We start from the raw sequence: 23,603 nt of genomic DNA, 5'->3' as shown, positions 1-23,603 counted from the left end.
GTTCCTACTCTCACCTATGGTCATGAGCTTTGGATAGTGACCGACTGAACGAGATCACGGATACAAGCAGCCGAAATGAGTTTTCTCCACAGAGTGGCTGGGCTCTCCCTTAGAGATAGGGTGAGAAGCTCAGCCATCCGGGAGGGGCTCAGAGTAGATTTGCTGCTCCTCCACATCGAGAGGAGCCAGTTGAGGTGGCTCGGGCATCTGGTCAGGATGCCTCCTAAACGCCTCCCTGGTGAGGTTTTCCGGGCACGTCCAGCCGGGAGGAGACCTAATGGTAGACCCAGGACACGTTGGAGGGACTATGTCTCTCATCTGGCGAGGGAACACCTTCGGATTCCCCCGGAGGAGCTGGCCCAAGTGGCTGGGGAGAGGAAAGTATGGACCCCTCGACTTTGGCTACTGTCCCCATGACCAACTCCAGATAAGCGGACAAAAATAAATGAATGGATGGATGGATGGATGATCACTGCCAAAACTGTTGCATTATGCTGATGTCCCCGAAAGAGCCGATTTGCTATGGATACACAATGACTGAGATGACCAAGCCAATGTATTTTCCCGTCCGCTTCCCCCTTCAAGAAATGTATCTGAATTTTTATAGTTGAAACATGACTATTGGCATTTGTTTGGGGAAAACAGGATAAAACTTTGCAAGAAATGATGCGGAGGCCAACGGATCAGTGTGAAAACTATTTGCAAGTCTCAGTTGTCTCACTACGAAATTGATGCAGACATCTGTGTGGATTAATCAATATGTAATTAGCTTAAAAGCGCGTATCACTTGGAATAAATTTGCCCCCCCAAAAAAATCCTGATAATGACCTGATAGTGTTTATCAACATACGTTTATGTCTTTCTCCTAAATTAGGTACAGAGTAAGAGTGTCCTCGAGCTTCGGACTCACACACACAGTAATGTTTTCATCACTGCATCTCCAGAAGACTCACCCTCATTAACGGACGCTGTTTACCTCATAGCCAGCAGGCGGACCACTCACTTCCTGTTACCATTAAACCAAACACTTATTTCATGGGGGGATGAATTGTAACACCTCTCCACCAGTCAGACGAAAGAAACTTTACCTTTGTTCCTTTTGAATGTTTTGTTCTGCCAGAGAATTTCTGAACGCTCCAAAGAACCCTGCATGCTCTCTTTATACCAGAGGCTAATTCTGACCTTCTGAATGTTCGTGTGTGTGTGTGTGTGTGTGTGTGTGTGCGTGCGTGCGTGCGTGCGTGTGTGTGTGTGTGCGCGCTTACAGCACATCTTAATAGTCCAACGGCAGCTCTCTGTGTTGGAGGAGGAGCTGGAGGAGTTTCGTTTGGCTCTCCGGCAGTACATGGAGTGCGCCTGCGCACAGACGGGATGTCTACAGTTGGTTCATTTCTTTATTTTTACTGTTTACGTCAGCTGTTATTGTCTTTATAACGTATATCATTATAGAAGAGTAGAAAGTAACTCATGCAATATCTTTTGAGATCTTATTTAAAAATATGTTTCTGACAAAAGCTTTTCTACATAGAGAAACTCTCAAATCAAAACTGTTTTATCAATTTTTTTTAATTATCAACCACCTGCAGGTTTATGAGTGGAAGCATAGAATATGATCAGGATTTAATTTTGAAGGTGCAATGTGTAAGAATGACATCCTGTGGTCAAATGTGGTTACTGCAGTCCATTTTTCAGCAAAAGTGTCCCTTTTCTCACTGCCGTTCCGTGTTTCATGGTTGTTGGTTACGGGTCAGCACTAAAAGACTCTAGATGATAAGCAAAGATTAGTCATACACAGTAAGTTGATAAGTAGATAAATATATTGTCATGTCAAGTATTAGCACTCTTGGGTATTTTACGGTAGGGAGTACTTACTACACTTACTACTGTAGCTTGCCTCCGGCCTTAAAGGAAGTGTGGCTGTTTGTCGTCTTGCTGTTAGCTTGCCGTTATAGTTCTGAGCGACTCATTTAAGGAAGTAAAACACGATGATTGACTCATTATTCATTTCACAAATACATTTCACTTAAATATATAGTGTTTGGTCACTGAAAAAGTAGCTTGAGATACTTTTAGAGCCAACTATTTGCTTCTGATTGATTGTTAGCATTTGTAGAGAAGAGGTTCCTACATTTAATTAGAAACCATAAAACGTGAAATATCACGAAGTATGAAATATCACCTTAATGGATCTTTAAGTAAATTTAATCAGAAGAACTGATCTTTTTTATTGCAGGGATTGAGCAACACTCCGTATTAACTTCTAGAAAAGAGAGTGAGTCAAGTTTTAAAAGTTTAAAGATTTATTACTAAACAAATTAAAACTAGACTAACTTTAAACACTAAATGTATGGTGTAACTAAGGTGAAGTAAGACTGAGAACGGTGTCTGTGTGAATATGTTCAGAACCAGCAGATCAGGAGAAACGATTAGTTCTGATGGGAGTGAAGATAATGTTTTGCGCTAAGCCTTGGTTCGGAGATTTATAACACTCATTGAGACGCCATTCTGCCGGCCTACGTACCCTTTGCGGAAGTCCCCGTTAGATCAGGAATGTCGAGGTCAAGCTTGACCTTCTCTGGAACCGAAGCCGGTAGGAAAAGCAGCGGTTGCCGACTAGACCAGCCTTGAGATATTTCCGGGTTACGACAGTTTTATTGGCATCTAGCGAGACCCAAAAGGGATGGTTCAGCTTTTATTCTGAAAGGAACCATTGCAGCAGGTGGAACAGCAACAGATTTAATCCAGCTTGTTGTTAGGTTCTTTCGGCTGAAGAGGAAAGTTACGGATTGGCCGCTCCGACAACTTCTCTAGAACGCTTTGAACTGGAACTAAAGATGACGTGGGCATAGTTTTATAATTTGGATGTTTTGATTTACGGTCGAATCAAAAAGGGACAGATTTACCAAGCACCAGCAAAACCACGCCTCGCGTCAGATCTGGAAGGCTCTGATTGGATCAGAAAAAGGAAATGTGTCATGTGATTCTTAACATTACGTGTGATCAGTCTAGTGGAAACATTTAAACATTGTCATTTCACAGATTGGTTCACATTTTATTATTGGACTAACACTTTGTTTGATTAGCTTTATTAAAAATAGAGTTCTTCTGATTTATTAAAAGAAAGAGTCCTTTGTCTTGAGCTGGAAAGGAAGACACAGTTTAGAAGCAGATGCATGAGACCTTGAGCAATATCTCATGCAGATTAGGTTTGTGTCAGAAACTTCTGGTTTCGCTTTGAGCAGAGCAAAACAGAGCAGGGCCTTTTAGGTCAGAAGTGGACAATTCATCACGCTACACATTGTTAGCCCAACGTTAGCTTGTAGCCTCAGTCATCCAATATTAGAGGGAAAAAAGATGCCGTGGCTTCTTACGGGTACAAGAAATAACTTCTGGGTCGCTCCTGTTTACTGGCTTCAGTTCTTTAAGCAACTCTGGAGCTTTTTGCCTGCTGGTGTTGAATTGCAAATGCCTGCACTGCTGTGTTAGCTCGCAGATTTGCAACCTCCTTAACTCAGAGTGTAAACCGTAACTATCTTTTATTTTTTTCGAAAGGAGAAAACCTTATAAGCTCCCAGCCGGCTGAGAATAAAATCTGTTTCGGTATAACCTTCCTTCCACCATGACTGAGACATATGATTATTTCACATTTCACACTTCTAAGTGTTTTTTTTTTCCTTCACAAAATGACATATTTTACTTGAAAATAGCACTTTAAAGTCTCAAATTAAAGTAATAAATATCTAGTTTTTAGAAAATTTAAACTAATCTGAGACAAAACTTCAACTTAAAGTTAAGAAAACCTTTTTCTGGAGCCATTCACCATTCAGCAAATTTCTCACTTTAGTGGGCAGATTTTGAACCAAGCAAAGGATAAAGATAATATTAATGCCCTTACATTAAATAAGTAATATATGCTTTATTTAATTTGACCTTAAAAGACCTTAATAGTGAAGTTTTGTTAAAAAACAGTGAAGGAAATAAAGCTTCACTTTTTAAATCTTTTTCAATTAATTTAAAATTTTTTTTTAGAGTTAAATCACTAAATCAGACATTTTTTAATGTGTTTGATGTTAAGAAGTTTCTACTGAAATGTCTGATGAAATCATTCTCCTGGACTCGGTTGCAGTCTTGAGACGTGTAATTGATGTGATTTTAGAAATAAAATCTCATTAAATAAGAATTAAGAGCAAATTAACATCGTAATAAATCAGGATAAGTAAAAATTTTTGACACACCCTGACCACGATGAGAGAACATCTGCTTTGATATTTTCGTTTTACAGCTCAAGCCCTATAATTCCTCTGCTCAGTTGCGACTAAACACGTCTTCCATCTGACTCGGTTGTCTGCCACTTTGGTTGTTGATGAAATCCTGCAGCCTTAAGGACACTTTGGCCTCATCGCCTCCTCCTCCAAATATTCGTTTTGTTTTAGCTCAGATGTTTACGATAACATACAGATGTAGTGTGGCCACATTTGAGCTGTAAAATCACGATTGTGTAGGGGAACGTGAGGCAGCACACTGATTAGCCACTGTTTGACTCTCTCGCTCTCTGGTTTTATTTTTCAGCATCGCAGTTCAGCGACTGGCAAATGAGTCACGCTTCATCCTCTATGAATTCTGGGAGCACAACAACGTGTGGAAGAAGTGAGTGTCTGTTCAACGAACATTATTAGGAAATTTGTTCTGCTTGAACTCATTAGGATAAGGTTTGCTTGAAATAAAAGAGCAAGAGAGTTTTTCTAAATTTTTAACAGGAAGAAAAAGTTTAAACTTCATAGATTGAAAATATTTTTTCTCAAAACTGCCTATTTTAGAGTTTATTATAATTTGCACATTTACCCCTTAGAGCCGGTATCCTGCACGTTTTTGCTCCAACACTTCTAATTCAGTGGATGATTCACCAGTTCAGCAGCTCATCAGGCTCTGCAGAAACCTGTTAATTCCCTGCTGATTGAAATCAGGTGTGTTGAAGCAGGGTTAAAAGTAAAATGTGCTGGATACCGGCCCTTGATGGACCAGGGTTCCCCACCCCTGCCTTAGGTCAAACACTTTATTTTATGGGAGCACGAATTTTTCAAAAGCAAAACAATCTGATTTTTTTTTTCAAATGTCAATAATAAAATAATTATATAATCACTGAAAACACTATTAGGTAAATATATGACAAAAGTAATGACAAAATACGATTGCATTTATCTACTGCAGTACTGAGGTATTCCACAAGGAGGCAGAAGACTTGTACAGAATTTAATGGTGGAAGTTTGAGGAACGTACTAATCCTGTTAAAGAGATAGAGGTCAGAGAAACCTAGAGGTATGTGGAGTAAATATCAGTTGGAATCAAAGGGTTCATTATAGAAACACTAAGCTAAAAATACAGAGATATTTGAATAAATAAATAAACAAATAAACATTATTTATTACCTTAATTTATACATATTTTAACCCTTGCTGCTTGTAGATAGATAGATAGATAGATAGACAGACAGACAGACAGACAGACGTTGAATACATGGATTGAAGGATGAATGGATGGATGGATGATGGATAGATAGACGGATGATGGATGATGGATAGATAGATGGATGGATGGATAGATAGATGAATGGATGATGGATGGTTAAGTAAAACGATGATGTATGGATGGATGATGGGTGGAAGGATGGATGGATAGATGAATGGATGGATGATGGATAAATAGATGAATGGATGATGGATAGATAGATGGATGGATGGATAGATAGATGAACAGATGATGGATGTAGATGAATGGATGATGGATGGATGGATGGATGATGGATAGATAAATAAATGGATAGATGGATGATGGATAGATAGATGAATGGATGGATGGATGATGGATAGATAGATGAATGGATGATGGATGGTTGATGGATAGATAAATTAATTGATAGATAGATGAATGGATGATGGATAGATAGATTAATGGATGGATGGATGATGGATAGATAGATGAATGGATGATGGATGGATGATGGATAGATAAATAAATGGATAGATAGATTAATGGATGGATGGATGATGGATAGATAAATAAATGGATAGATAGATGAATGGATGATGGATGGTTGATGGATAGATAAATTAATTGATAGATAGATGAATGGAAGATAGATAGATAGATTAATGGATGGATGGATGATGGATAGATAGATGAATGGATGATGATAGATAAATAAATGGATAGATAGATGAATGGATGATGGATGGATGATGGATAGATAAATGGATAGATAGATGAATGGATGATGGATACATAGATTAATGGATGGATGGATGATGGATAGATAGATGAATGGATGATGGATAGATAAATAAATGGATAGATAGATGAATGGATGATGGATGGATGATGGATAGATAAATGGATAGATGAATGGATGATGGATAGATAGATTAATGGATGGATGGATGATGGATAGATAGATTAATGGATGATGGATAGATAAATAAATGGATAGATAGATGAATGGATGATGGATGGATGATGGATAGATAGATGAATGGATGATGGATAGATAGATTAATGGATGGATGGATGATGGATAGATAGATGAATGGGTGATGGATAGATAAATAAATGGATAGATAGATGAATGGATGATGGATGGATGATGGATAGATAAATGGATAGATAGATGAATGGATGATGGATGGATGATGGATAGATAAATAAATGGATAGATAGATTAATGGATGGATGGATGATGGATAGATAAATAAATGGATAGATAGATGAATGGATGATGGATGGTTGATGGATAGATAAATTAATTGATAGATAGATGAATGGAAGATGGATAGATAGATTAATGGATGGATGGATGATGGATAGATAGATGAATGGATGATTATAGATAAATAAATGGATAGATAGATGAATGGATGATGGATGGATGATGGATAGATAAATGGATAGATAGATGAATGGATGATGGATACATAGATTAATGGATGGATGGATGATGGATAGATAGATGAATGGATGATGGATAGATAAATAAATGGATAGATAGATGAATGGATGATGGATGGATGATGGATAGATAAATGGATAGATGAATGGATGATGGATAGATAGATTAATGGATGGATGGATGATGGATAGATAGATGAATGGATGATGGATAGATAAATAAATGGATAGATAGATGAATGGATGATGGATGGATGATGGATAGATAAATGGATAGATAGATGAATGGATGATGGATAGATAGATTAATGGATGGATGGATGATGGATAGATAGATGAATGGGTGATGGATAGATAAATAAATGGATAGATAGATGAATGGATGATGGATGGATGATGGATAGATAAATGGATAGATAGATGAATGGATGATGGATAGATAAATAAATGGATAGATAGATGAATGGAGGATGGATGGATAGATAGATGAATGGATGATGGATAGATAAATAAATGGATAGATAGATGAATGGATGATGGATGGATGATGGATAGATAAATGGATAGATAGATGAATGGATGATGGATAGATAAATAAATGGATAGATAGATGAATGGAGGATGGATGGATGATGGATAGATAAATAAATGGATAGATAGATGAATGGATGATGGATGGTTAATTAAAACACGATTACCAAGTTATACTTTTAATTTTCCCATTTTTTTGCACCTTAATGATTTTTTAAACACTTGGTAGTAAGCTCACACTTTAGGATGAAATAACTCAGAAAATGTAAATAATCTCTAAACGAGTCTTGTGGGCATCATATCTTCTAAACCTGCAGGTTTAGTTGACATATTGGCATCTAGCAGCTTTGGTGACTTTTTCCTTTTTCCAATAAACTTTCTGTATCCTCAAAAATTCTTGACTTCGTGCCAAAAATCTGCACAACAAATGCAAAAATCAGACGCTTTCTTCAGGATTGAGACATCACTGCTAAAATAACAACGATAGAATATGAATCTACTTATTCGTCTTTGGACGGATCCTGCTCTCTCATCCCTCTCTGACTTTCTCAATCCTAGGAAGAGTTGTTCTTTTCCAAACGGAAGGATTTTTTGTCACTGAGGTGTTTTCAGGATTCAGGCTGGGTGTTGTGAGAGCGAGAGCTTTTTCTCAGAGCTCAGCCATCTCCGTGGGATCAAACTCAGGAAAAATGAACGCCTGCTCTTGGCTTGGTTCCTCTCTGCGGACACTTTCCCTCCTGTCCATCATCCCAGCAGAGAGCTTGTCACTCACTGGTGTTTTAAGCTGCCGTTTTAGTTTTCCAACTCCTGCTTTAAAGGTTTTCTCACCGTCTCAGGAGGTTTTTTTATGCGGGAATTGGTGGATTTGAGAACTCGAGTTGTGGTTTTTTCAGGACTTCAAAACCATCTGATGCAAAATTGATGACGTGTAAAAAGCAAACATTTTAACACCTACAGAAGCTGTATAATGAAACCTTGTCGGTTTAGAGGATAACTCGGCCATGCACACTTAAAATAGGTGTCAGACATCTGTTATTATAAATAGGGCAGTCACACGAACCATCTGTCATCACTTCATCACACCCTGGAGCCGTGAGGCTGCCTTACCCTCACACAGTTTCAGCTCTGCTGGTTCAGAGGCGTAGCACCAGCAGATTCCCTTCCACTCCAACCCCAATGGTCAAGAAGAGATTTGTGTTAGAAGAGCACCACATAAAGCATCTTGATTGTCTCTTTTTATGTCTGTTATCCAGTCACCTACAGACCAACTACAGTAAAACCTTCCAGAGGGGGAACGTTGACTTCCTGGAAACTCCTGAGACCATCACTACCATGCTTGTTCCTGGTGAGATCATTCGCTGCTCTGATCCATATGGATTTACATCTAAAGGCCAGGTTCACTGAGAAACCGTTCTTACTTCTTTTTTTTTTTAATTACGATTGATCAGCCTGAGTTTCATGTCCAGCGTGAACATGAAAATAGTCGTCTACCCTTATTTCCTGTATTAGCAGCCGAGAGAAGGGAGACGATGAAGCGTTTGGATTAGAAAAACCACTAAATTTTTACGTCACGTTGTCAAATGAACATTTATGGGGTGTTTCTCAATGCCAAGGAACCTTGCCTTGATGTCTTGGCCCCGCCCTGGTTGCCTAGGAGATGTCATCGGGAGCCGCCAAAACGTGTTCCAATGTTCATGTTCTACCGAGGCGTGTGTTCTCCGTTTGTTAGCCGTTTAGCTAGCTGAGCAAGGATACACGGGAGGTGTCTTGTAGCCTAGCCTTGGTAAAAAATTACCCACAATACACCGCGGTATTTTCAAAAAGAAGGCGGATCAGAAGCCGGCAGCTACTTCGGGGACAAACTTCAAGTTTAAAAGTAGGTCAGTTAATTTAAAATGTTTTTTTTTTTAGGTCCAAAGAAGTTATCTATCGTTGGCTAGTTGCTTAGTAGTTGCAGCTTTGGTTGCTAGCGGGTAGTAACTCACTAATATTTTTAATTTAGTAAACATATACACAATTTATTTATATTGAAACTAATACGTATTAAATATAACGTTATCTCCTGTGTCACGTGACGTTACGTGACCGCCATGGAAGCTGCGGTCACATGATGCAAGTCTGTTCCATTTAACCGTTTTCTTTGACCAAGGAAGGACAGTGTCCTCGTAAGCAAGACATCGCCTCGCAAGGCCATGCGCCTTGCTAAGCACATAAACATAAACATAAACATTGAGAAACCCCCATGGTCTCAACCATCTTGGCTTGTAACAGGGAAGCTAGTAGAAGCTAACTGTTAACATTAGCAACTGCTGAACAAGATGGAACACATTCAGGCTTGTGTTATTTGTGGAGATAAAACATCATTGAAAAGCGAACAGTCAGTCATAGAGTTGTGTTGCTATTAGCCAATCAGAGGCAAGTTGTCCATATATAAGGAAACAAGACTCCAAAATATTCCGTCTGCTGCTCAGCTCTCATCTAGCTCACTTCTAGGTCCTGAAACAGGAGCGCCAGAATGTTTTCCCCAGAGATTGACTCAGAAGGCATTCATTTATACTGAAGACCACTGCAAATGTGTTGAAAAAAACAAGTGAACTTGGTCTTTAGTATTTATCTCAATGACACTGTGAAGCTGTGAAAGTTGGAACCACTCTTCAGTTAAAATGTCTTTGGAAGTCTGAGCTGAAAAGGATGCTCCTAACATAAAATGTTTCAAACAAGCTCTAAAAGAATAAGTTATTTATATTAATTATATCAAATATTTGTCTTGTTGTAAAATTAGATAAAGGCATGAACTGTTTCTTTGTTCGCTCTTCAGCCTCCTGGTGGGTCCTCAACATCAACTGAACGTGGAACGGCATCTTTCACCAATCGTCACAGATGGATGTGAAAGCAAAGCTCTCTCTCTCTCTCACTCACTCACTCACTCACTCACTCACTCACACACACACTCACTCACTCACTCACACACACACACACACACACACACACACACACACACACACACACACACACACACACACACACACACACACACACACACACACACACCCCCCCCTTGTGAAGTCATGGTGATTAGTATTTATGACCTCTATGTTCCTTCATAGTTTGGTGGTACCTGAAATAGCTGTATTTCCTAAAAGCAATGACATCATCAGACAAAGATCCATCTGGTGATATGACATCATCCCTGTGTTAGCCGTAACATCATCCAGAATAGCTCATGAGGGGTCACTGTTAGGTTAGAGCTATCTCTGCGTGGACATTGAAGTTGGGGGCCTCAGCTTTGTAGATTTTATTTAAGAGAACAAATTTCGATATTTAGTTTTGGTTCTTATTGTTTGTTGGCATGAGGAGACAAATGCGTGTGTGTGAGTGACGGAGACGGGATAAGAGGCACTTAACAAAATATCAACTGTAGCAGCTCCAGCGAGCTCATGAAACCATATTTCTGTAGTTTCTATATTTAATGTGTCAAATTAAGACAAAAGTTCTGAATAAAAGTATGTTGTGTATCTCTCTCTCTGGTCATGTTTAAAATGTATATATATAAATATTTTATGAATAATAAGCAGCAGGAAACAGTTAGAATCCTTCCAGTTAGCCAGTTAGCATAGCATCAGGAGTTTTTGGTTAAGAAGTAAATAAATCAAGCTAGCAAATGTAATTGGGGGGTATAAGTGCGATAATAAAATATTGTTGGTTTGAAATGCAAAGTTTGCATGTTGGAGTTGTTTTAGACCATGAAAACTACCACATTTTGACTTGCTGTAACTGCTAAGAACAGGTGTTGTGTGGAAATATGTTTCCCCTTACCCCTAAACTTTTGATCTGCTTTAGCCTGAACCTCAACAATAAAAACACATTACAGGGGACAGAATTTCACAATTAATGTCTGTCTTTCAGAGTTAGCGTCGTTGAACATTGTGACGAGGGAGCATTTAGTCAAGACAGTTTTGATGGGGGAACACATTTTGAAGGCGAAGTGAAAAGTGAAACTTCCTGTGCGTTTCTCTTTTTAACACTTTGATCTTACGGCTGAAATGTCTCCCAGCCCTCATTAGTGTCTGCAGGAGCGATTTATCTCTAAATTAAACAAATCAGCTGTGTTCGTGATCTAAAACATGCTGGAAACGTGCTGGAACCAGACTGCAGCGTCAGAAAAAACAGCTGATGGGCCGAGTCCAACAGGTTGCAAGTATGATATTCTGGCCACAGAGGGCGGTGGGGTCTGAATGACTTTTCATTAACCATAAAGGGTCATTTTAGCACACACTGGCTCAAGAAAATGATTAAAAAATATGAATAAGTTGTAAAGTATGGCTTTACCATAACATAAGGAGTACATATTCTGTAGGGTGCCACCTGCTGGAGGGGGGGTACTGCAGCAAATCATGAATAAACTAAATAAAAATAAACAAATTGGACCAAACTTAGACTTTATCATAACAAGTCTTGATTATTTTCCTCCTGTATATATGCATAGTCACAGATCAGAATCAGAAGGGTTTTATTGCCATATGTGCGAGATTCACAACATTAGGAAATTGCTGCGGTACTTGGTGCAAGAAAAAATAAATAAGCAAAATTAGAATTAAGAAATAAACACAATGAAATGATCATAATATAGGAAACCAATAATTAGAGAAGCAGCTACTTTATACATGTCAGTGGGGGTCAGTTCAGGTGCAAACACAACACTAGGGCATATGTGTGTATCGTGTATGGATGTACCAATATTAGTCACAACATGATTATCTGAAATGATCTGTTGGTTTAAATGAAATTTTACTTTTAACAAGTTCATCACAACTGGATTTCCACATAGAGGGACAATAAAAGGGATTTTCTGTTACTGTAAGTGCATGATTCTGTTGGTAAACAGCACCACCATGTGGAAACTCAGCAGCACTGCATTTTATACAACTAAATTATCGCAAACGTTCAAATAAGTTAGATTTAACCCAGGAAATATTCAAAATATTGATTTTTGTATCACTGACGAATTGAAATTGTACAGAAATGTCATCCTAAACATTTTAGAATTATCTGGATTAATTTTGTTCCTTATTTTTGTCACATTTTATCCGTTTATCATATTTAGTCTGAAATATGAAAAATCACCTTTGCATGTATCAAAAGTACACAGCAGTAAAATGTTGATGTAAACAGTTTTCCATTACAGTGTGATTATCTATTTTAAGACTAAATACATGAGCTGAAAATTAACCTGATTTTATTTTATACGTTTTAGAGTAAACAAAACCGGATATGCTTCAACATTCAGACACACTTTAACTTTTATTCATGGTTTTAGGCTCCTGGTTTGGTGTCATTTGATAAATAATTCCGTACCAGACATCGTTTCCCACTACAATCCTGGTACGCTGAGAAATAAAGAGACCAACATGAGTAGTTTTGGAATTTTATTGATAAATTATCATTTTTAAAAAGACCCACGAACCTTCTTCCATCTCCAACTACTTACATTTTCCAAGTACTGAATTTAAGCTATGTACAAAGTTTTAATATATATATTCTGCTTCATGATCATTATCACATTCAAAACCAGGTTTGGACGGCGCCCACTGTAAGAAGTCAGGACATTGGTAAGAGTTCACCGGAGCAGCGACAAAAGCTCACAGGGAAGAAGAGGCGGGTTTACATTCAAACCCAAAGGCTGCAGGAGCAAAGATGGAAACATCACAACCGTCTGAAACGGAGCTAAACACCACCTCGAGGACACCACGAAGTCAACATGCACAGACGGGTCACGAGTTCCTGGGAGGACTATGAGCATGTCAAGGACCTGAACGGGTTATGGCGGCGACTTAAATGCAGCGAGCACAAACACGCACATAAAAGGAAGTAATTAATACTTTAGTAGAAAGTAAACTTCTGTTGATCTGAACACTGGGCTGCAAAGATGGCACGCGTGGGTATGCAAGGAAAATAAAAAGAAAAAGGATCATTTAGCATTAAAATCATCAAGTAATACTATTTCTGAGAATGCGGGCGAGAACATTACAGTATGCAGGTTCCTGCGGCTGGAGCTGAACTCGCAGCAAAACTCAAAATTGCATAAAAATCGTTGTGCAATGGTTCTGGTCAGTAACGAGAAAATTAGGTTTTTTTTGTCGCTCAGAGCAACTAAGTAATAAACCCAAACAGCGTTTGCGTCAACCATCAAGAAAAACAACAGATCTTCAAGTCCTTGATCACAATTTTTTAATTTCTCCCCAAAAAAACTACCTGGAGTTTAAATATTTGTGCACCAGACTGAACGATGACAGGCAGTGGGTTTGCTCGGCAAGTCAGACACTCCAAAGATCTAACAAACATCTCTAGCTTCTTTAAAGAAACGCCGCCCACACCTCGCCAAACGTCACCAGGTGGAAAACCAAATCAGAAACTGGGGGAGGGGCTTTTAAAAGAAGAAGTTTGTCGTTCTGGCCGTGCACAGCTTTGTCAGACCGCTCTAGGCGAAGCTATTCTCCGGGTAGCTGACTTTAATGGCGCCCCAGTAGCAGGCTCGTATCAGGCAGATGAGGCCCAGCAGGTAGGCGAACGCCCAGGACACATAGGTGGCGTTATAGCGTCTCGCAAAGTCCCGAGTACCAACCTGAGAGCACACAGGAGAGGAAGCAGATTTCACACACCTGAAGCTTTACCTGCATCTCTAGAAAATAAACATTAATTACAAAAAGCAGCAGAGCTTCGGGCTCCGCCACACCGCCGTAGTGAGTTGGAGTTGGAATAGCAAGCGGTGGTTTATAGCTCGGTACTGGTGACCGATGGCAACTCACGAGCCAACGGTTCGAAACAATACGGTTCAGGACGCTCGCCTTCCTCCCTTCCTCTGGTGAGGGAGTCTGCTCTGAGGCAAAAGAGCTAGTGTCGCCACCAGAATACAGGAAGTGCTGCTTTTCTCGGGGTGTGTGTGTGTGTGTGTGTGTGTTAACGGCTTATTTCTCCGATGGAGTCGCCGAGAAGGGTGGAAGGTCCATGCCACTCACTGCCACTGCTAGGGTTGAGCATCGTTCGATTTTGAACGATTCCGATTCCTCGTTTCGATTCCGGTTCCTATCGATTCCCAATTCCGATTCTTTCAAGACATGGCATGCTTTAAATGAGCCAGCTAACCACAGGTCCTTCTTGATGAAATAATATTAACTTCAACATGAATTTTAATTCTAACAATAACATTACCTTCATTTAAACAAAAACGTGTTTAGGAGAAAAACTGCTGATTGTGCTGCAAGGGGGGCACGGGGGGGTGGGGGGGGGGGGACTCAGTGCTGCACACAGACAGCTGGTGTGATCAGCTCTGAAAAGCGTTGATCACAATTTGCAAATCATGTTTATTTTTCACGGAGATCGGCTGCGGATTCTTCTTCTGTCGGCATTCTTGGAATCGAAATAAAAATTTTTGAAAGATTCCGGGAAAAACTAACAGTTGGTCCCAGTTCCAATCGATGCTCGATGCCCAACCCTACAGTGCCCTCTTGGCCCGCCAGGCAATGCCTCCTTGTGGCGCATTTTTCAAACAGGAAATGTGGGTGGAGCAAGACTCGGGTAGGACTCAACTCAACTTTTTTTTCTGATAAAATGTGTGTCTAATCGTGCTGCAGACACGTGTAGTCAATAGTTTTGCACTTTAGTGCATTTTAGTTAAAATTTTAATTTTCTGCCTAAAACTGTCAGTGTTGTGCCGTTGTCAGGTAAAATCTCTGCACTGCATTTGAATTTAAATCTGCCATCGCTATTGGCTAAGAGGTACCCTAGAATGTTAGCTGGTACCATATGATGTCACAGTGTTGTTGTGAGCCTGTGTGTGTGTTTGTTAGCGACTCTGCCTTCTCGGTCTGCTAGGCAACTGCATTTGTTGCATTTTTCAAACAGGAAGTGGGAGTGAAGTAACACTCTGGTAGGGGGTGACTTGCTCTTTAAAGATGTTTTTGAGCTTTTATTTAGAAAAAATAGGCTCAGAGAGAGAAATCGGCCAACTCTTCTGAAAATCAACTGATTTTGGTGCATCTCCAATTCGTTTTGATTTGAATATCCAAGGAGGAAACACACAATCGAGTCATACTTACTGTTAACCCCACGCCGATGAAAATGCAGATCATTCCTATAGTTACATAAGCACAACAGCGCCTCCTGGGGAGAGCACTGCCCACAGAAGATCTGCAAGAAGCAAAGAAAACAGCATTTAGATATTTAAAATGACAACGTTTAATGAAACTGACAGTTTGGGATCTCTGACTTTTCTTTCTTTGTGTTGCACATGAGAAAGCTCGAGGAGGGTCACATGTGCAGCTCTGAACTATTTCATTCATCCACCCACACGCCACACAAACACAGAGCACCCCCTCCACCCCTGGAGCTCTCACATGCCTCTCATGTGACTGGACTGGAGCATTTTTCAGGGATCACTGGTATTCAGATGGCTTAAGGGGGTTGGGGGTGGGGGGTCACCTGATTTCTGGCCTTCTGCTCCCTTTTAAACAATCTGAACTACATTTCATTTTCCTTTATTTTTTTCCAACTGCATCCTCCCCTCCTGAAATTTTAATTTTAATCCGAAGAGGACTGGATTTTTCCCACGTTTAGGTCCCTTCTTTTGCCGTAAAGGAACAGAAAACGCAGAAAAAGGGAATATTTGATTATTCTTGTCAGATTCAAATTCTCAAAACTTTCAGGGCTTCATTTTTTCATTTCAAGATTCTCCTAATTAAACATTTATGTGTTGAAATAATTGAGTTTTGATTAAAAATAATTAAAAACAGAAGATCGGGTTTGCAGCCTGTTCAGAAGCAGTTTTTAATGAAGCCCTGGTGGATTTTTTCCAGCCTGCGGAGATCTCTCTAGATCCTCTAAATTCACCAGTAACATAAACAAACCAAACGTCTTATTTCTAAAACTGAAACCTAATAAATCTAAATCCAAACCTTAAAGCGGAACTATTTGCTCTCCTAACCCTTAAAGACCTAACTAGTCTTTAATTCCCATCACACGTTTCTCCTCACACCACGAACCTGCAAAGCTCCGCTTCAGAAAGCCACTGATTACTGAAGAAATGTGAAGCTCAGATTTAAATCCACCTGGGAGCAAACGAGTTCAACCAAAGCAGCTCCGAACACGCCAGGACCGAAGCCAGACAGGGACTAGATTCGATTTCTCCTTTAAATCTCAGAAAATTTTGTTTTTCCACTCCAATGTTGTTTTTTTTATTTTAACTTTTTTTTTGTTTTCCTAATTTATGTGTGTATACATACATATGTGCATATATATATATATATATATATATATATGTATATGTGTGTATATATATATATATATATATATATATATATATGTGTGTATACATATATATATATATATGTATATATGTGGGTATACATATATATATATATATATGTATATGTGTATATATATACACATATATATATACACATATATATATATATATATATATATATATATATATATATATATATATATATATATACGCACATATATATATATACATGTATATATACACACACACACACACACATTATTATATATATATATACACACATATATATATATATATATATATATATATATATATATATATATATATATATACACACATATACATATATATATACATATACATATATATACATATACATATATTTATATAAACATTTTCTTTTTTATATATCTGCTTTTTCTAAATAAAATTTTTCAAAAGGTTTGTAGTTGAAAATCAAGACTTTTAACTGGGATGTTAACCAACCATTTTATATCCTGATGAAACGTGCACTGAACAAAGAAATTCTAAAAATGATAGTCTTGCTTAAATTAAAAGTGAATTATTTCCTTCTATTAATATTATTACATTAATAATTAATAATAGTATATTTTTAAGTTTTAAAAAAGTTTAACAATTAAAAAGGGTAAAAAATGTAATTCTTTTTCCTTTTTCTAATTAAAAAAAAGTTTGAAAGTTTATTTTGTCAAAAATTTCTGCTTAAGTCACATTTTTTACATTTAAATAATAAAACAATTACAAGAGAAAAAACTGAAAGTAATCCCTTCAAATTTAACTGAATTCACTTACATCTTTTTGCAGTGAGGACACTTGGCTAGTGTGTTAAATCGAAGCTCCATCCACTGTGAGGAAGCAAAGCATAAAATAAACAGTAATTTATTCACATCTATAGAGAATATGTGCACAACATGCTAACATGCTACTTTATTCCAAAAACAATCAGCTGATCTGTGTCACGTAAATCCTGTTGTTGGGTGTGTTTTTTTTTTTTTTTTTTGCTAAATGAGAAGCTCGAGTCGTTTTTATCATCGTTTTTGTTAGTTGGGTGTAAAAAGCTGGAGATTTCTGAAAACAAGATCATAAACAAGTTCCTGTTGAAAACATGACTCAGCACCTGGTTTCAGCGAAAGCATGATTACAATTCACCTTTTTTTTACAGTGCAATAATTCAAATGGATATTTAGGGAATTTTGAAGCACGTTTCACATCATTTTTACATTAAAACACATCTGTAACTGTACCAAACATCCCTTTAATAAGTTTTAGTTAAAGCCAGATGTGCGTGAAGTCATGTGATCATCAGTGTGAACTGGTCTCAGGTTGATCTGAAGCTGGTTAGGCGGTTGTTAACATGTCCACCAGTACGAGCAGCTCTCTCTCTCTCTCTTTCTCCACCTCTTGCTGTCCTGCGGGGGAGCCATCGCCAGGGAGGCCAGACATTGGCTGAGACGACCCGGCGTCCTCGCCGCCCTACGAATGCCGCAAGCAACAACGTGCAGACGTTAAGAGGACAAAAGCATGGACCCTGAAATCCGAGCTTTTCCGGCTCAGAATGATGTGAGGAAAAACTCTAGGGTGTTATTTTTTTTATGCAAGAAGAGATTTGAGGTGCGAAGATAAAAATAAAACAGAGATGTTGTTTGTTTCCATACCAGGAAGGTGTTTCCACAGTGACCGCAGACGACTCTCATTCCCTCAGGCTGAATAGGCAACGCCGGCTGGGCGGGTTGCTCCTCCGGGATCACCATCACCGGACTCAGGTTGATTATGCGTCTGCTGTCGAAGGATTGAGAGGAAGTTTGTGATTTCAGCAGAGCCGGGGCACGATCCTCGTTTCGGCTGAGCCAGTCCGTGTGATACCAACCAGTTTGGTCGGGGACATCCTATCCTCCTGGATGTGTCTTTACAGATGAGCAGACAGTTGCAGGGACACCTCACGTACTTCTTTCCTGTCGGGGGATTTTTGATGGGCTGAAGGAAACACGGACAAAAAAAAAACGCCCACATGCTTCAGTTTGCACAGGAATAATCACATTCCTGTTTTAATTTGGCCACATTGTATAGTTTTACAGCATAAACGACCTTTAGAATCAGAAATCTGCTTTTTTTCCCCCTCAGAGGCACCACCTAGAGGCATAAAAAGGTATTGCATCTTCAAGCCATTCTCCCTGCTTCCTCAAAACACCTCCACATTATAATACTATTCTCACGCTGTGCTGTTTACTCATATTTATACGTTTTAAAGACGTCCACAAGAAATGTCGCCTAATCTGTATTTGTTTGACGTCCGAGTTGAACGTGGAGATCCTTTCAATGTTGAAATCAATTTCCCTCTGGGATTAATAAAGTATTTTTGAATTGAATTGAAAAACAGGTCTAAAGTAAATTCTTTGAGTTTAGTGTGCGCTTATGACCTATTGGATCAGGTAAGAATCATTATCTCCCAAAAACCTCAGTCATTCAGGAAGTACGTAACACGGTAGTGTTATTAACATATTTAGTCACATTAATTAATTTCTAATTGTTTATTTCCTTAATACATGGCTGCATTGATTAGTGAGGATTAGGGCTGGACGATACGGCCTAAAATCAATACGATATGTTAAGGATTTCACCTCGATAACGATAAATGAACGATGACTACAGGTATGCGCAGAAACAAAAGTTGTCCACTAGATGGGGCCATCACATTTATAATGTCAAGGTGGTACAGCTTCTTAAAGGGACACGAATGCTGCCAACCAACACACGTCTTTTCATTTTTTTACTATTAAATTTATTGACATGAGAAAATTTATCTCGATAAGAGTCAAAAATGTCGATAACACCTGTAACTCGTTCCGCCGTTTGGAACGTTTACATCAACAACGCGCACGTCTTAGGAACCGCCTTCGTTTCAATTTAAGATGCCGGGACGAAAACATCACGCCAACAAGCCTACAGCTGAAAACACCGATCTGGACCGAAACAGCACAGAACATAATGGAAAGAACACAGAAGGCACTACTCAAAGAAAGGATAAGAAACGTTGCAACCAAACAGAAGCAAGTGGATAACGAACTGGAAAGAAGACACCTGGACTTAAAAAGGAATTACAATCTTGATGAAAAAATGGAGGAACAAATTAAAGGACAAATGATGGAACAACAGGAAAAAGAGTTCAAAAGAACAAAGGACTTCCACCACCTGTAAATCACACCACTGTTCCAGGAGACTGTAAAAATCAATGTTTTGTTGCCCGTAGGCACATTTTCTTTGTTTATTAACTAGGGATGCAACGATACCACATTTTCCAAACCAATACGATACCGATACTTGGATCTGAATACTCGCCGATACCAATTACCAATACCTATACCTCTACCACACAAAAAAATGCAATGATTTGGAATACAGATTGTATTTTCTTCTCTGTTTTCAACAGGAAAAGACTGAGGTAGATAAAAAGTAAAATATATGAATAAAAATCATCACAAAACTAAAATATTAGGTGAACAGAAATGACAAGTTATTGTGAAGCCATTTTCAAGCAACTGCATTGGTATCGGTTCCTGGTATCGGTTAACTTTTACCGATACCAGTATCGTATCGGTATCTGCACCGATACCAGTATCGGTATCGGTGCATCCCTATTATTAACGTATCTTTCAGAGTCGGATGGTTCCACGTTTTTTTCTGAGTTGACGCAGTGAACTGAGAGTATTAGTGATGGACTAGGACTTAATGGAGACGGGTGATTTGCTCTGGCAACCCCTGAATGGAGAAGCCGAAAGAGAAATAAGAAGGTGGCTTTGCCTTTCCGCCATGTTAAATGCCCAGTTTGCACACATTACAAGCGGCTGTTGCACTAGAGTCGAGTATAAAATATGGCTAAACTGCAAACATTTCCGCTCAAATGAGGCAACGTGTTAGCTCTATGCTAGCCTGCTAGCTAACACGGAACCCCCGCCTGCCTCACATTTTGTGACGTTGGCGTCCTCCAAGAAATAAGGACTAATGATGGAGAGGAACTTGTTGACATTTAAAACTAGGCCATTGTTATTAAGTTTGAAAATCTCCACCTCAGGATGAATTTAAAAGGTCAAGCTAGTTGTTTTATAAGGTTAAATCACGTGACTGAGTTTGATTTCCAGCCATGTTATCAAATGGGAACATCTCCAGTTATGATTATGTCCTGCTGGAAAAAAAACACCCGTTTCACCCAGAAGAATGAATCTACCGCCCGTGGCACATAAACGCCAACTTAAAGTGCTGCTATTTAACTCATCTGTTGAGAATTCATGTTTATTTTAAACTACGCCCCAAAAAAAAAAAATCACAATGTGAATTTTTTCCAGTACGTGCATTAGGGATGTCCCAATACAACTTTTTCCACTTCCGATACGATACCGATATTGCAGCCTTCACTATTGACCAATACCGATATCAATCCGATATGATATCAGCACAAATCATACATACTTTCACCTATTTCGTAGTGTGGAATGTAGAAAAGGCTTGATCAAGTGACTTTTTAATAACCTTTGGTTGCATAAATGTGAACAGCTGAGGGAAGAGACATAAGGAAAAAAACACAATATTGTTCACTGACCAACTGCTACAAGTTGTGTCTAAAGCAGGGGTATTCAATTATGGGCCTGGAGGTCCAGTATCCAGCACGCTTTAGTTTTAACTGCTTCAACACACATGATTTTAATCAGCAGGTGATTAACAGGCTTCTGCAGAGCCTGATGAGCTGCTGCACAGGTGTGTTGAAACAGAGAAACCACTAAAATGTGCTGGAAACCAGACCTCCAGTCCCAGAATTACATACCCCTGGTCTAAAGATTCAATTTCACACACTGCGAAAATCCTCATGTAATGTTTTGTGATCCCGCTTCAAATGCACATTGAGGGTGGACGTAAAAAACTTCCTCGGTTCTGTTCAATCTTTAGATGCTTGTGCATGACAAGTGTTGCACCGAGCCAAACCGTCTTTTTGGACTTTTAACAAAAATACTGCCGCATGGCCGACATCGCTCCTTGCTAGCAAACACTGTTCTGATCACGTGGACTTTGCACACTGGATCTGGGCGCTGCTGGATAGAGTTGCTGCAATGAAACTTAATGCAGAACGGACTGCTTATATTGGAGATTTTTGATGCAGTCCGATATAATCCGATATTGGGCCAATATCCGATACCAATATCGGAACGGGACATCCCTAACGTGCACCGCTAGTTTCTACTCACTGTAGCCTCGTTGCAGACTGTGCACTTGACCACATGCTGGTGCAGCTTCCCATCCAGGTTGATGATCGACTGGCAGACGCGGCAGTTGATGACAGGGACGCCGCTTGCATCGGGGCTGGCGATGGCAGTGTAGGGAGGAGGTAGCTCAGCTACAAGAAGACAAAAGGGAGAGAGGCCATTAATGACACCTCTACGTTTACATTTTTTTAAATAAAAGAAGTTATCCGAGACTCGTTTCTACTTTTAGCTTCGGGCTTTGACGTCTCCTGATGATGTCTGAAAGAGAATATGAGTAAAGATTTTCCTTCTGTGTCCACTGAGGTAAGATGACAAGATGCTCATCTATAACAACATCCAACCTAAGCCTCAGGCTCGATGGTTGTGGTCTGAAAACCAGAACAGCTCCTGGTAACAGGACACCCGATGAGCATCAGACAACAAAAAAGATTCAATCGTCACTGGAAAAATAATACATCCTTTATTATAATGACTTAAATTAGAGGCAAAAATGTGCTCTTCATGCTAACACTATCATTTTCTTTGACGTGCCATGATTAAAACATTTTTTGCATTTTCCAATTAAAGTGTTTTGATAGGAAACCAGATTTCTATGCTTCGTCTTGGTTCTTTACGCAGCATTTAAGGTGCTAAATGTCAATTCTCCAGTAAACTTTAACAAAATCAGAAAATTAGACTGAATGATGAAGTTTTCTGCATCCTTGAAAATTCCTCAGTAAGCAATCAGATGTCACACCTGACGTCATGACGTCTTTTGGCACATCCTAAACATAAACAATGACCTGAGGTTTATCTAAATAAACTACATTACCCACAATCCTTGTGTTCTTTGAATAAGCAGTTGTGTTTTAAACTCAGTTCAAATCTTAGTTCTGCAGCACAAAATTTCAACCTCCAGGTCTGAAAAAGTTAAAACAGGAGTTCTGTAACCGACCACTAGGGGGCAGCGAGTCATATCTCGGTAACATTCTTGGTAAAATGTCAAAATTTAAAGCTTAAATTAAAAATGACATTTGTATTTTTAAGCCTGTTTCTGTGGGAAATGTCACAAACAACTGAACAGCTGTAGAAAGTTTATTTTAACAACCTCAGTTTGGAGAAAAAGAGATTAGCTTGACGAGCAAACGGCCACTCAGTTGATTGCTACCATCTTTAGAAAAACTTTATTTGAATGCAGTTACCAAAAGTTTTCCTCTTTTCATGAATTACGCACGATCTTAAAAAAATCTGTAAAAAAGTATGCAACACAGAATTTTATTTTATGCTAAGCCCGCCCCTGTCCCATAGAGACCCTTGTTATTTTACTTGCTCGCTGCTCGGCATTAGCCAACAGATGTTAATAACAAAGCTTTTGTGAGAGGTTGCGGAACTATTTACAAAGACACGATGAATCATGGAGCAGCTACATCCACAAAAAAATACTGTAGAGCTGGGCGATATCTCAATATTTTTAAAATACCCATCTCATTTCAGACAAGAAACAAGATGACTCAGTAACATTCTAGAGATAGCGGATGCAGCTACCGCTAGCCACTAGCTTGCTCTATCTCTAAGCGGTAATT

At 39.0% G+C, this 23,603-nt stretch overlaps 2 protein-coding genes across 2 annotated transcripts in view; one reads left to right on the top strand and one right to left on the bottom strand.

Moving 5' to 3' along the window:
- The window catches only part of necab1 (N-terminal EF-hand calcium binding protein 1), a 52,922-nt gene extending 42,398 nt beyond the window's left edge, over positions 1-10,524 (top strand). Inside the window, exons 10-13 of the mRNA XM_054745194.2 lie at positions 1,268-1,380; positions 4,570-4,647; positions 8,724-8,815; positions 10,289-10,524. Of these exons, the coding sequence (XP_054601169.2) occupies positions 1,268-1,380; positions 4,570-4,647; positions 8,724-8,815; positions 10,289-10,317 (312 nt within the window). The 3' untranslated portion in view covers positions 10,318-10,524. The remainder of the gene's footprint in view (positions 1-1,267; positions 1,381-4,569; positions 4,648-8,723; positions 8,816-10,288) is intronic.
- A 3,323-nt stretch (positions 10,525-13,847) lies between these two features.
- On the bottom strand, positions 13,848-22,996 carry LOC129164537 (type 2 phosphatidylinositol 4,5-bisphosphate 4-phosphatase). Its single transcript, XM_070547271.1, has 8 exons — positions 22,934-22,996; positions 22,024-22,260; positions 18,657-18,763; positions 18,445-18,568; positions 18,188-18,262; positions 17,582-17,634; positions 15,567-15,657; positions 13,848-14,092 (listed from the first exon to the last, which is right to left on the bottom strand). The coding sequence occupies exons 1-8, from the start codon at positions 22,994-22,996 to the stop codon at positions 13,949-13,951; spliced, it is 894 nt and encodes a 297-aa protein (XP_070403372.1). The 3' UTR covers positions 13,848-13,948.
- Positions 22,997-23,603: the final 607 nt, after the last annotated feature.

The sequence above is a fragment of the Nothobranchius furzeri genome, chromosome 19 (assembly GCF_043380555.1).
Source record: "Nothobranchius furzeri strain GRZ-AD chromosome 19, NfurGRZ-RIMD1, whole genome shotgun sequence".
Lineage (NCBI taxonomy): Eukaryota > Metazoa > Chordata > Actinopteri > Cyprinodontiformes > Nothobranchiidae > Nothobranchius > Nothobranchius furzeri.
This window is presented reverse-complemented; position numbering and strand designations above follow the sequence as displayed.

What these genes read in the sequence shown, in the direction of transcription:
- LOC129164537 (XM_070547271.1), bottom strand. Translation starts at nt 22,996, where the DNA reads ATGACTCGCTGCCCCCTAGTGGTCGGTTACAGAACTCCTGTTTTAACT. An exon ending in TAACTTTTTCAGACCTGGAG is followed by an intron (nt 22,261 to 22,933) that starts GTTGAAATTTTG and finishes AGCTAAAAGTAG; the next exon opens with AAACGAGTCTCGGATAACTT. An exon ending in CAGTCTGCAACGAGGCTACA is followed by an intron (nt 18,764 to 22,023) that starts GTGAGTAGAAAC and finishes TGTTTCCTTCAG; the next exon opens with CCCATCAAAAATCCCCCGAC.